The sequence below is a fragment of the Saccostrea echinata genome, unplaced genomic scaffold, assembly GCF_033153115.1.
Source record: "Saccostrea echinata isolate AGI-Se365-2 ecotype Australia unplaced genomic scaffold, CSIRO_AGI_Sech_v1 ptg000023l, whole genome shotgun sequence".
NCBI lineage: Eukaryota > Metazoa > Mollusca > Bivalvia > Ostreida > Ostreidae > Saccostrea > Saccostrea echinata.
Genome location: NW_026889772.1, coordinates 7,554,256 through 7,569,774, shown reverse-complemented (window position 1 = coordinate 7,569,774; position 15,519 = coordinate 7,554,256). Strand labels below are relative to the sequence as shown.

General features: G+C 33.0%; 1 protein-coding gene across 1 annotated transcript; it reads left to right on the top strand.

Moving 5' to 3' along the window:
* The first annotated feature begins 8,114 nt into the window (after positions 1-8,114).
* LOC133191409 (isoamyl acetate-hydrolyzing esterase 1 homolog) lies at positions 8,115-14,878 on the top strand. Its single transcript, XM_061327163.1, has 6 exons — positions 8,115-8,178; positions 11,406-11,461; positions 11,578-11,794; positions 12,045-12,132; positions 12,561-12,679; positions 14,578-14,878. The coding sequence occupies exons 1-6, from the start codon at positions 8,119-8,121 to the stop codon at positions 14,755-14,757; spliced, it is 720 nt and encodes a 239-aa protein (XP_061183147.1). The 5' UTR covers positions 8,115-8,118; the 3' UTR covers positions 14,758-14,878.
* Positions 14,879-15,519: the final 641 nt, after the last annotated feature.

Here is a 15,519-nt window from a genome sequence, read left to right as displayed (position 1 = left end):
ATCTATCAGTGTATTTAACTTCTAAATTGTTGTATTATACTCAGGTGACCGTTAAGGCCCTTGGGCCTCTTGTTTTGTTGAGTAATGCTTTATTTTCACATGCAGATTTCAAATAAAATTCTGTTAACTTATAAATGTAAAGTCAACAGAGTTATTGTGCATTTTACTTACCCCCCCCCCCCCCCTTACACACACACACGCACGCGCGCCTCACCCAGAATAACAACAACATAAAAATTCTCTTAACCCGAAATCGACCTCTAATCGACTTTAAATCTACTAGAGACCCAAAATAAATTTTCTTGAAAGTTTGTTTGCCTTTGACCCTTAATCGGCAATTTTCTGAACAAATGAACAGAGATAAAAATTTTCTTTTTGTCTTAAAGTTATTCTGATGTTTATTAATAAAAAAAGGTTTTCCTAATATATGAGTTCTTATTCCGCTGCCTTTATGCTTTTTCTGCTGTGTGTGTGTAAATCATCTTATTTACGATTTCTTCACTTGTATTAGTTAAATTATTTCCGGTATCTGTGGTGACTATAAACTAGCGATTTCATTCCTTCAATAGAATCCAATTCTCCTGATACATGTATGTTAGTTTTAGTTACTTCTATAAACATCTGTGTTCTGATTATTTCATGTTCACTCATTCAGAAATAAAACAAAAAAGAGGTTTTTGAGGAAATCAAATTTTTTATCAATTACCAATCCTGCCTGTCAAAACGATTATCTCCGCACAACAAATCCTCCACAATCCAAAAGTCGGTAGTCCAATCCCATCAATTGGACCATGTGTTTTAGCTTCTTTTAAAAAATCTCAAAACAAAACACTTTAGACCATTTCTAATAAAGCCAGTTTGGGGCGACATACGCTATTGCTTGCAAAAGCAGACTTTCTAGGGTTTTTTATTTGTAAGTATCAATAAACATAGACGTTAATGGAGAGTATTAAGTAGGATAATGCTCATTCTTGATATAACTAGAAGCTTGATCCGATCTCAGACATTTTGAATCATTTGGAGTTTTACATTTCCTGTGCAGATGGGTAAATCATGTGGTTAATGTACCTACAGAATGTTTCAAAGCTTCCTGATAAAACTTATTTTTTGATGTTGATCAGAAAAATTCCAATAATGTGTCAAACAGGGGAACTTTGATTTAAATCCAAAATCGCTTGTAAAGGTTACAATTTTTTTTAAATACCAACGAAGTGCAATTTCAATGCCTTAAGATTTAAAAGTCTTAAAATATTTGAAATACATGTACATAGATTGTTATTAAATAACTTATCTCGACCAATGATCGTTATCTTTATCTCGTTGGATATTAATTTTCTTTGTATTAAAGGAAGGAAGGAACCAATCCGAAACTTTAACTTCCAAACTTTGAACCAACAGAATTCATTAGAAGAACCATATAATTTAAAAAAAAAAACATTTCTGTGTGAGGAGATAGTGTTTATGAAATGGCCCGAATAATAGATGTAACTCATTCATCTGCAATGCTGAAAAGTAAACTTTATCTTAAATACTAAATTAGATTCCGCAACAAAGAAGAGGAAATTCAGGGAGTAAGAAGCACAATGAACTGAAAAACTCCAAGGCTTAATAACCCATGCTTACAAAGTAGGAAATCTAGAGTGAAGCCAATCTCTCACCAGAGGGCGTACTACGCTTCGCTACAACACTATTAGTGGAGCTATTAATACTATTAGTATTAGTGGAGTGCAGCAGGAACGATAACTCTGGGTAGAGATTGGAGTCAAGCGTCCCATTGAAAACGATGCATACGCCCGGTACTCCGGCCTGCCGTAAGCGTAGGGCAAATGAGCCTAGTAGATGCAAACTAAGCAATAAGCAAATAGTGATAACAATCGGCTCGGGAGTTTGAAGAAAAAATGGAAAGTTAAGATGAAAAGGTAAAGATAACGAGCTGTGACCAATCCTATAAATTATCTAATGAATACGAATTGTGAAGAGGGCAAAAACATGAACCACTGGATCAAATGCCATGGATTAAGCATCTTCTGTCGATCGGATACAGCTGCCGCGAATCCTCTATCTTGATCCATCCTGATCATCGGTCACCGTAGTCTAGTGGACGGGTGTTCATCCGGGTTCGATTCTCGTTCGCCGCCCTGCGTCAAACCTGAGACAAAAACATGTACTGTTTCTTCACCTGGCCGCTGGCATTAGAAGTGAAAGTCACGGGTCTTTCGGATAAGACTTTGAGTGCCAAAAAGGAGTTATCTTTCTTTAATTCCTTACACGCACCAAAAAATTGTCTCTCCCTTGGCTACAAATAAACTTTTATCAAATATTTCTTATAAGGTATTCATTCAACGTCATATCAAACTGTTAGTAAGCATGTTACAATGGTTGAAAAAGGGCTGCTTACTTGATTGTTTTGGTGCATGACAAATTATGGACAATGAATTTATCTAACAAGCATTTAACGCCAACGCCGCCGGTACAAAATAGACTTGTTAGTTTGTCAGGCACAAAGTGAAAAACACTTAAGTTTTTGTTTATAGCATTTATTCAATGTATTTTATAAATAAAAAAGGCAATACTTTCAGAGACAGGAAGCCCTGAGATCAATTAAACTAGTCTTGATATTAGTTACTTGTCACCTGATAACGATTAAGGTGTTTGTTGGTATCATAAAAGTAGGTCTAAATTTGAAGCCCTTCACCGGCAAACGGTGACGTTTCTATATAAGTAAAACATTCTCGAATGGGACGTAAAACAACACACAATCAATCAATCTTGATCAGGTAAATGGACTTATGTCAAAATTAATATAATAGGATTTTTGATATCATAGACAACTGCTTCATCATTGAAAATGAAACATAAATTTCTTATCTCATAATTGGTTATCAACAAAATTACTTTGATAAAAATCACTCTGATTCTACACAAAAGTACTCTGAAGATGATATTAAAAGGATGCTGGAGTTCCTTGTTGACAAGATTTTTGTAGTCTTCGGAGACCAGGTCTTCAAGAAAACTGTTAGAATTTCGATGGGTCTAATTGTGCTCCTTTGTTTGATGACCTGTTCTTATATTCTAATGAAGCAGAATTTATTCCAAAACTTTTACACGAGAAGAAGAAAACACTTCTGTGGCCTTCAACATATTAACGACGTTTTATCAATTAACAATAGTTACTTCCATTCATATGTCGTCTGGATATATACCAGTGAACTTGAAATTAAAGACAACACAGAGTCTGCTATATATATTTCATATTTGAATGTTTTTCTGACAATAGATGATAACATAATTGTAAGACGAAAGAGATAACTTCAGCTTTTCCATCGTCAACTTTGCTTATTTATATACTACCTTCCGCTATTACCTGCATACGATGTTTACGTCTCCCAGCTTATTCGATACTCAAGAGCATGCTCTGAGTACAATCAATTTTTAAATCGAGGCAGGCTATTGACAGATAAGTTGATGTTACAGGGATTTCAACAATCTCGTTTGAAGTTAGCATTTCGTATATTCTATGGTCGTTATAATGACCTAGTCATACAATTATAACCTATCATTGTGTCGTATTTTGGCTGACGTGTTTTTTACCAATTGTTACGCCTTTGTTTTTATACTAAATGTGACAGCGGAATGTTCCGTCTAGCTGATCAATACATAGGTCTCACGACGGTTGTGACAGGTCATCAGGGATGCTTACTCCTCCTAGACACATGATCCTACCTCTGGAATTTCCGTGGGTCCGTGCTTTATGCCCATTTCACAGATTTTTTGTTCGTCGATTTCTTTGAGATCGATCACTATTCGTCACTTCACCTTTTCCAGAATAATAATAGACTAACAATTGGTATGACAAAAATAGGGTGCAACTAATCACCATAAAGTCCATTGAAATTGCCAAATGGCGACTTTTAAATGAGCTTGTTTAATGCTATATAACATCAATTCATCTGTTAAAAGCTTGCCTTGGGTTAAAAAATTAATCAAACTCAGAAAATGCTTTTTTATACATGCACCGAATCAGTTGCAGGAAATAAACAAGAAATGCAGAAGATAATGGAACATAACGACTTTATGATGGAAAATTTAAGTCATACCGTTGTTAGTTTGCCAATAACCTCTATATTCAGTAAAACTGATGTAACTGACCCTGTGGTGTCATTTATTTCTAGTTCACATGGTTATATCGTTTTTTGAATAAAAATAATTATTGTTGATTGTTGAAACGTTATCGATATTGCCGAATTGAAGGTCATAACAAGAAATTTCTTCTTCTCATGTAGAATATTTGAAAATAATTTCTGCTTCATAGAGATATAGATACAGATAAGTATTGTTAAGATAAAATTGACTAAAATTGATTAAAATTCAACTATTGTTGAAGAAAAAACGTCGTCGATATTATCAAATTGAAAAACTCATCACATTTTCTTTTTCTCATGTAGACATATTTTTATAAATTCTGCTTCAAATAAATATAAGAGAACTTGATGGCTAATGAAAGAAAACAATTAAAGTCCATCGGAATTCCGACAGATTGTTTAGAGACATGGTCTGTAAACAGTACATAGGTATAGACAATGAAGTACACAGGTATAGACAATGAAGTACACAGGTATACACAATGAAGTACATAGATATAGACAATGAAGTACTCTATTCCTTTTAAATATAACTTCAGAGTATTTGAGTAAAGAATCGGAATGAATTTGAAAATTTTGTAAATGACCAGTCAAAGGTAGGAAAATTTCTTGTTTAATTTTTAGTTAAAAAAATCCACACTATACAAACAATGAACTGAAATTCCACTACTTCCTCGGAGTTCGCCGCTTTCCATCTTCTCTCGCAGTTCGTGGCACCTGACGTTGACTGGAAATCAGGAAAATTTGTTGTTAGATTAGAATAGAATGGAAAAGAGTCTTTCTTTCGATGACCATAGATGTGTATTCAATATGGATTATAACGGGCGTACAGATTCGTATAGTGAGCTTTAAAAGAGTTTCCAATTCGATATGCAGAATTATTTTGACCTGCAGTATTTTATAGAGATGAGAACCATCGAATCTTCTCATAAGTACTCTGTAGAAACTGGTAAGCTATGTTGCTTACTGCGATAGCCAAAGTAACTCATTTATTTGTTTGACTGTACAGTTTATAACCATATCAAAATTCAATCATTTAAAGGACTTTAATATCTAAATAATTTTTATTTATGGACAACTGTATGTATCTCAAAACTTATAGATATAAAAATATATTTTTTGATACATTTAAAACTTTTATTCATAAAATAAGCTGGAGTAGACAATTACCATTGCGTAATTCTAAAATTCATTTTTAAACACCAACTTAATTTAAATTATTGTGAATTCTGCCTCAGAAATTCGCCAAAGGTTGCACTACAGTATTAAATTTTGCTAGATAGTCTTACCAAAAATGCACAACTTTAAGTAGGTGGTCTTAATTTGAAACTAACTTGTTAAAAGTTTCCTTTTAAGATCTTGTAAAACAATTCTTCATAATTATTTTAGTATCAAGAAACAAATAGCCAGCCATCCAGCAATGCAAACAAGTTTGTTGCGGTCGATGTCGAACAGGTGCTTGGAAATCACGTACGCGTGCAGGACCTAATCAACCCCTCCCCCCCCCCCCCCCCCCCACCAATACAGTCTATAAAAAAATTAGCACGTCCTAAATTTTAATGAATTAGGTTAATACAGAAAATTTACATACATTTTTCACCTTATAAAACAATTCAGCTCCAGTCTCGTTCAAAAATGCCCGAATCGGGAGTGGAGATTCGGGAATTATTTTGCATCAGCCATGTTTTGACGTGAATCTCAACTGAAAATGCTGTTATGACACCTGCATCATTGTACTGTAACAACCCATAATTTTAATGAGCAGACAGTTATTAAAAAATGTTAAACCATAATGATTGCAATATTGGTGATTGTACAGCAAGGGTTTTGGTGAAATAAAACATAGGTAATAAAAGATTACGAAGCTCACCTTGACGGGCATGACCTAGATGAAAGTTGAAGTCTCACACCAAATGAATGCTCTGGTAATGTGAATCCCTGGTTTGCAGTTTTGATCTGGATAGGACTTATAGTTATATTGGAAAGGGTCTGCTCCAAAAACTTCAATTTTAATTTTCTATTCAATCATCCTGAAAATGTAGGTAAGATCCAGCATCAAAGGCAAACCTGGTAATGTGCATCTCTATTGGGATGTTTCATGAATGCAGGTTTAAGGCTCAAATATTGGGACTGGACATGCTATAAAACTTTTAATCTGTTTATACATATAAAGAAAAAAATGGATCAGATCCAACATCCAGCATCATTCAAACATGTTTGGTCACCATGGATACAAGTGTTTCATTGAGTGTTTCAACTCAAAACTCCACAAATAGTAACATAAATTGAACTTTCGACATTTGTGAGCAATACCATCAATCGTCAGTATATTCTTCGTATCATTAGATTTTGTTTCTTCAAAACTAAAAAGGATATGTCATTGCATTAGGGTTTTTTTTTTTGTTCTTTGAGTTTTAAAGGACAATGCCTTCAGAATATGACTTCATTATGTGTGTCGGTTGAAACCTCTCATGGGTACTAAGTATCTTTTAGTTAGTTAGCTTAAACCTTCTTTGTATGAAAAAACTAACCTCTTTGTATTTTCACTGTCTCACATAAAAACGCTACGCGCATTGATGAAAAAAGTTTTGCGTCCAAGTGATACATTGATCAAGGAAAAAATTATAAGATTTATTTTTTATCTTTTAATGTTTATCTTTCAATGATGAGATTAAACATGAAAACAAATGATTCCCGAACATATACTGCTAAACTTTGACAGTATATGACGTAGCTAAATATTCATAAGCGGAGTAATACACAACGATCAACGTTCACATTTAAACAATAACACAAAAATGACTTACCAGTTATACTATTAACCTGTGTTATATTCCGTTAGGTATATATGTACGTAGAACTTTTCCAGGTAAGCTGCAGATATTTTAAGGTTCGTAAATGTAAGGGAAACTACTCCAAATAACCCTGAGAACTCTCTTTAGGTCACCGAAATTTTGAATTTCATTTGCGCATCTCATCCTCTGAATTTCAATCCCAACTTATATAAAAGTATCATAAATTGTCCATGCATAACGTAAAATCTGAAAGAGTCCTACTGCCGAGTGTTCAACATTGAGAAAATTACGTCCTGACTAACTGTCGTTTTTCTCACGATTTCGTTTCCTAAGAATTAACAGATAAACGTCATTTCCCCGCTTTGGAGGCATAAAAACATTTCTTCACAGTTCTATTGTTCATACCAGTTATCTCAAAGACAAACATTTAAAAATATGTATGACGATTTCTTTCTTTCTCGTAACTGCGTTATTGTCAGGCAGACGATCTGATCTGTTTAGCAAAGGGGGATAGTTCGAAAGGAAACGAAAGGAGAAAATAACTCATGAACGTATCGGACAAGTCTTGAAATTCAGGAAAATATGGTAAAAATATTTCATTTTTTTTCCACAAAGTACTCTGGAAGGGTAAATATGCAGAGTCAGCCAAAGTAGTTCTGACTGCTAAGTGTAAGTGAACTCCAGATTCTATTGCTGCAGTTATCAAAAGAATTTTTTATCCAATCAGAATCAATTATTTTATAGAAATTTAATTATATTAAAATCAAATTAAATATATCCTCTATCAACTTTTGCTTGATTGACAACTAGCAAGTTGATTGACATTAGCATGTTTATTCATTAGCAAAAATGTATGCATTTCAACATTGATCAATAATATTGTATACGATGTCCTTTTGCAAAGTTACATGTATGTTTTTTTTAATCATAATTTGCAAAATGTACGAGCCAATATAAAAAAAAAAGTTTATTGACAAGCTATTGAAAATAAGTCCTATTAACATTGGGGTAGGAATTTCTCATTTTCAGATCTCTCCCTTTTGTATTTTTATATTAGGGGACTATATTCAAGATAAATCTTTCGTGCAATCACCAGGGGTACGACAATATGCCTAACGTTTCTTGTTATTATTTACCTAAGTGACTCTCCATACAACATGTTGAATTGACCTGTAAACAAAATGTCTCGCGCCAAGTCCTCGTGGAAAAAGGTTCTTCTTATTGGTGATTCTCTAACACAGGTATGACTTTAATTAAAATAATAATGATGAATTAATGTGTTGTGTTTATAATTCTGTGAATGATTATAATGCAGTAATTGCACACAGGTACCGTTATACCTCCCCCCGGAAACGTATGAAAAATATAAAGATGAAAACTTTTACATGTTAACTACAATTTTCACATGGTCAAGTACTTTATCTACAGGAAATATCCGCTATGTTATGTTTTGGTCGCTCCATAAGTTACACCTCGCCTGCTCAGTAAACGGGTTTAAAAGAAAAGTGAAAATACGTACACTACGGAAAACCGATAAGGTCATCAAAAAAAATAATCTACATTTCTGCTTTATTTCTTATGAAATCCACGGTTAATGATACAGTATTTAATGCATTTAAACGTACTTTATCTAATTATTTATACACACAAAAATATAAACAATAAAATGTTTTTCTTCGTTTGTTTGTAAGGGAATTGAACTGCTATTGCAGAATAAAAAAATATATACCTTGCTTACGTTAATCTCATTTTGTCCGTCATTCGTCAGACCATCCATCTATCTGTAAACTTCTCACATTTTTGATCTCATCTCAAGAACCACTAGGCCAATTTCAACCAAATTTGCCACAAAGCATCCTTGGGTGCACGCGACTGTTAAAACAGGAATTAACTTTCACAAATTGACCAATTATCGAAATAGTATCAGCCAGGAGAATTTTAATTATCTCCAGATTAACTAAATTAGATATCTCGAAACCCTACCATAGCAAGGATCTCTTTTGTGAAATGAACCTTGACTACATAGACTTCAAATATTTCTCGGAAAGATACGAATGTACATGTTTAGTCGTAAAAGTGTATTTTTAGGTAAAGTGGGTCTTTGCGCCATGATTTGTTAACAGAAATATGAAGTTTTACGCATACCTTGAGTATAACCTTTCAAAAAAAAAAAAAAATGGAACGAGGACCTACTCTTATGGAAAAATTCTGATATATTATGAAAATAGTTCATTTTTTTGCCCGCTTTGGTGTGTATATGCTATTTCAAAAGACGAGAAATTTCAATCCTTGAGATTATTGCAAATTGTGGAGATTTTAAATGAAGTAAACGCTAAATGTTAAATGAAATATCAAAGAAAATTTTGTCACCACTGAGATTTAAATTTTTCACTTTCTTGTTTGCCACACAGTGGGTATTTTGCTCGCCTTGTACGACCATCTTCTTTGCTGCGTTTGTTTAAATAAGAAAAAGACATTTACCTGTTTTTAAAACAATACTACCTATAATACAAGTATGCTTAAGTCAGTGGAGAGGCAAAATGACTTCGAGCTTTCAGTTCCAAAGAAAAATGCCCTATTGGAATATGTACACCAAGAACAGATCACTGCCATATTATGTATTCTGTGAGAGAAAGAGTTTAAACCAATATAATAGATATATTATAAAGAATTTTGCGGAATGTTTATATAAGATTTTTAGCTCACTTGAGCGAAGTTGGGTGAGCTTAATGTAATACTCTCGACATCGGCATCCCAGGTAATTTTTTTGGAGCAGATTTATTTCCAAGTACTCTACATGAATCAGAGATGCATGGATAATGCTTCTAGTATGTTTCATTGTATCAGTATGTGTCAGGTTTCAGATGCTGCATTTGCAGCCAAAGAACGACCAGGTAAATGATTTTGGAGCAGTTTAAAGTTTTTGAAGCAGGTTTCATTCCCAAGTAACTATGAGCCGTATATTGACCAAACTTGAATGGATGATACACCTTAGGGTGTTCACTACCAGACCTGCTTCGGTTGCTGAACCTGAACAAGTTAAAGTTTTTGGAGCAGGCTCAATCTAAAGAATGTATAAAGCTTATTTTGACCAAACTGCATGGATGATACATCTAAGGGTGCACACTACCAAATTTGCTTCAGATGCTGGATCTGACCTAAATTTTACGAATGAGTGACCAGGTTAAAGTTTTTAGAGCAGGTTTATTACCAAGAACTATAAGACTTACCTCGACCAAACTTGCATGGGTGATGTATCGATTTAGTATGTTCTTTACTAGACTTTTCTTTAAACAATATTTTATTCACAGAAGTGAATGGGATTAGGCAGCAGGCTCAGATTGTAGCCCTCTCCCTACATCAAAGTCAAGGTGAATACATAATTTTTTTATATCAAATAAGCAAAGCAAAAAAGTAAAAATGTACAAAAGAAGGAAAAAACGAGAAATAAAAAGGAAGCAAAACTACAGAGAAAAATGAGCAAAATTACAATGAAGTACCGATTTGAAAATTTTAAAAAATGTTACAATAACATATGTATGACAGTGTTATATAAATCGTTTTGTTGTTGCATTTTATATATTATATATTGATTGATAAAGTACATCTCTTTGAATTGTATATTTTGGACATACACAACAGTAATAGTAGTCATCTTCAACAGAGGCAGTAGCCGCAGTACAACGTTCACACATTCATTTGGAGTTTCTGATAAACATTGGTTATATAAATCTGACATCAAAGTATTATTCCTTATCTGACAATGTATTATATTACATTTTCTTATTCCAACATAAAAATGTTCATTACTTTTTCTACAAAAGTAAGATTTCAAATAACTCTTGAATGAAGGTATTCCAGGAGCATTTTTAATATGATCTGGCAAGATATTCCATCGTGTGACTGTTGAGGGAAGAAAACTTTCCATATAAGATGTTGTTCTTATGTTAGGACTTTTGAATTGTACAATGTTGGTTCTGAGATTGTATGAATGAAGTGATGGGCGATAAGGTTCAATCAAGCTTCTTTTCTGGACTTGTTCTGATGCTGGATCTGACCTACATTTTCCGGATGAGTTCGAGGTCAAGATTTTTGAGCAGGTCTATTTCCAAGTAATTATAAAGCCTACCTGGATCACACTTGTGTGGATGATGTAGCAAGGGATGCACACTACCAGATTTGCTTTGGTTGCTTGATCTATATTTTTCAAATGAGTAACCAGGTTAAAGTCTTTAGAGCAAGTCCATTCCCAAGTAATTGGATGCCCTACCTGCACCAAACTTGCAGATATATTGCACACTACTAGAATATTTGTTTAATGTAATATTTTGCCTTACTAAAAGATAAATTCGTTGAGGTGAGCTATGTAATCTTTGATTACCTTTGTTTTATAGTAAGATCAGTAAAATGTATGTTTACGACCAATTTATGTATGCTAAGGGGCCAACAATTTCATGTTCAATTGCAGTTTGGTTTTTCAAAAGATGGCTGTTACGCGTCTCTGCTGGCCGACTACCTTCAAAGGTAAAATATGTAAGCGAAAAAAAGTAATAATAAGTTATTCTATAATCGTCCATATAATTTTATTTATTACATTTCCTGACCTGTAAATTAACAAGTATACTTTTAAATTATTTTAGAAAATGTGACGTCATAAGTCGAGGATTTTCAGGATACAATTCTAAATGGTGTAAAATCATTTTACCAGACATCTTGAAAGAATTTAATCCAGAGGACATTGCCTTAGCAACAATTTTTCTTGGAGCCAATGACTCCAACCTTCCGGAGAACAAAAGACAACATGTTCCCTTAGCGGATTACAAACAGGATCTAAAGGATATGGTTGATATGATGATGGTAAGGCTGATGCCTTACTGTTGGCGCAATTAGGAAATAGTGCTTTTTGTTTATGCATGTCTTTATTTAAAATTTACATGTTACATTTAATGAATAATTTCTATATTATTTCTGATGTTAGTCGATTGCTCTTTATCTGAAGCAATAAACACAAGTGACTTCTTTAATAGTGTATATCAAATTTATTAATGTAAATGCATGAATTCAGTTTGAATTGATTATTTTCTTTCATTTTCTTTTTTTCAATAAGAAAATAGGAATTCCGAAAGAAAGAATTGTTTTGATATCACCACCTGCATGTGATGAAAAGGCATGGAAGAAATACTGCTTGGAAAATAGTAGGTGTATAAATATGTATCACACTAGATGTAAAACATGTTAAATATATAAAAGACATTGTCATTCTTAATGTAAAAACACATGAACCTGCACGCACATTTTGAAAAATCTTAGCAATTGTGATTAATCGTTGAAAGAAAACAAATTCACTCTTGGAAAAAAAAACAAACATAAATCTCATTTTATTTTTTAAAATTTATTTTGAGTTTCACAGAGATCTAAAGTTTGAATGGAAAATTGATTTAAATATTTAAATATTTAGCTTGATGTAACTAAGTGATTAAAAATAAATGAAAATATCAAAAATCTTGTCAACTTCTGAAATTAATTCGATATCTAACTATAAAACATTGAATATCATTTTTTTTTTACATCACATTTTTACTTACTGTTGGAAATAATGCAAGTCTCTTTTTGATTTTGGTAGACAAAGATTTTACCAAATGTAATCTTACAACGGGAAAGTATGCTGACGCCTGCTTAGATGCCGCTAAGGAGTGTGGCACCAAATCGGTGGATTTATATGGAAACATGATGAAACGTGATGTATGCATATAATTTTGTTTCTTTCGAAATATCACTGATAGTAAATATATATATATATATATATATATATATATATATATATATATATATATATATTAAGCACTAAAAATGACCAACTACAGGAACAATAATAATTGTCAAATTTTTGGGACGACCTGTCCCTTCCTCAGGACAAAGAAAAAAGTTAAGAAGTCACAAAAACAAAGGAAATAAAGAAACAAAAACAACTAGCACTACTTCTAAACTACCAAACACTAAATATTTACAGTATTACATGTTTAAATTGAAATTTATAAACAGTTGTGAACAAAGAAATCCGGAGCGCTATGAATTGCGTCCGATCTATAGGGTGTACTCTGGTGAAGTGCGATTTACATAATTGAACGAATTAATTATCGCTAATTAATTACGACCAAGAAGTAAATCGTACATTGTCTTATTCTCTCATAATAGCGTAACTATACATGACAAAAAGAAATTAAAGATAATACGAAGGGCACCACATACCATCCCGTCCTTAAGAACCTCAGCGGTATCCTTCAAAAGAACCTGCCAATTCTCCACTCAAATAAACGAATGGCAGAGGTCTCTAAGGAGCCCCCATTGGCTGCATACAGACGCCCGAGGAACCTTAAGGACATGGTAGTAAGGACCAGATTGGACAATCCATTACCCAACGGGGGCTTTAAAACTTGCTCTGAAGAAGATGTCTTCTGCATGTGTATGTAAGCACAGCTCTGACACAGACAGCTTTAACAGCCCTGTTACAGGCCGCAGCTACAAAATACTAGGGAATTTGTCCTGTCAAACAGACAACTGCATTTATCTCATCAGTTGCAAAGTTTGCTCCAAACAGTATGTTGGTGAAACAGCAGATCTCCGCAGGAGAGTCAATAATCACCGTTCTACCATTAGGACCAAAAAACTCAATGAACCCGTTGGGGAACATTTCAACCTTGAAGGTCACAAATGGGAGGACATGACAGTAGTGGTTATTGACCATAATCCAAGATGGACAGACACTCAGAGAAAAGGCAAAGAAAAGTTCTGGATGCACAGGCTGAAGTCATTCCGCCCTAATAGTATTAACAAACTTAATGACTTCACCAGGATGAACGTGAACTAGACCCAATCCCGGATTGTAACAAACAAGTTCATTCTCTCTATATAGTGTAAACTTTACCGTTAATTCGCATAAGCAATTCTGGAACAACCTACCCAAATATTTACAGCTTACATTTTTTTTTATTTCTTATTTCTTTTATCAGATTTCCAAATTTATAATATATCCAAATTCATATTTTAAAATTGCCCTTCCGTATTATCTTTAATTTCTTTTTGTCATGTATAGTTACGATATTTTGAGAGAATAAAGACGATGTACGATTTACTGCTTGGTCGTAATTAATTAGCGATAATTAATTCGTTCAATTATGTAAATCGCACTTCACCAGAGTACACCCGATAGACCGGACGCAATTCATAGCGCTCCGGATTTCTTTGTTCACAACTGTTTATAAATTTCAATTTAAACATGTAATACTGTAAATATTTAGTGTTTGGTAGTTTAGTAGTAGTGCTAGTTGTTTTTGTTTCTTTATTTCCTTTGTTTTTATGACTTCTTAACTTTTTTTTCTTTGTCCTGAGGAAGGGACAGGTCGTCCCGAAAATTTGACAATTATTATTGTTCCTGTCGTTGGTCATTTTTAGTGCTTTATATAAATTTCCATCCGTGACCTTGTATCTACTTAGTAGATCCGACACTTAGGATATACAGTGTTGTTGGTTTTTAGTGCGTTATATATATATATATATATATATATATATATATATATATATATATATATATATATATATATAGCTTTGTTTATGTTGTATTATATTTCTTTACTGGGCAGGATTGGCAGGATGCACTCTGTGATGGACTCCATTTGTCAGCGGTAGGGTCCCTCCTGTTGTTTAAGCTTCTGAAGCTTGCTGTGGACCAAACGACGTCTGACCTTCCTTTAGTTTTCCCAAACTTTAATGATGTGGATATTGAGGATCTACATGGTTGTTTAAAACCTTTTCCTCAGTGATGGAGTTATTTGCATCAGCATGCAAGTTATAAGGGAACTTTAATAAAGGAATATGTCGAATTGTAAATCCACAAATTTATGTGTTGGATAAAAATCAAAATGATAAATTTACTTCAATGTTTATATTTGATATAATTCTTTAATCAATATTAGAACTTAAATACCTCATAAGACTTGATTTTTTGTGTGTGTGAAAAAAGTGGAAAGTGCATATATAAATATATGTGATGTTTCTCATTTATTCCAAGTTCTCTGATTAGCTCGAACATGATCAAGTATATATATGATCACATGATCAAGTATATATTGTATTACTATTTAGAGATCTTGACACACACATAATGACTTAATATTTCTAGGCGTCTCCATATGAGTGAAAAATTCTCGAGAGGGACTTAAACAACAAACAAACAAACAAACAAATAATATTTCTAAAAATTGAAATAATATTCTGTAAAACAACAACAGTGCTGACTTCACAATAGCTAATGCAGTGTATGAATTGATGTTTCTGACAAAAAAATTATACTTCAACTCCTATTTATAATTGTGATATTCTGCAAGAATTCATAAGACGTAACATTGCCTTTTTATATTAAAATATATATATATTAGATATGTTTTAATATGAATTGATACGAAACATAAAAAAACAAATGTAGATTGTAGAATCTTAGATTAGTGAATTCCCTGAATGACTCTATCAGTATAAAGGAAACACAATTACATTAAACAACTTAATTTATTTTGATCTTTAGTCTC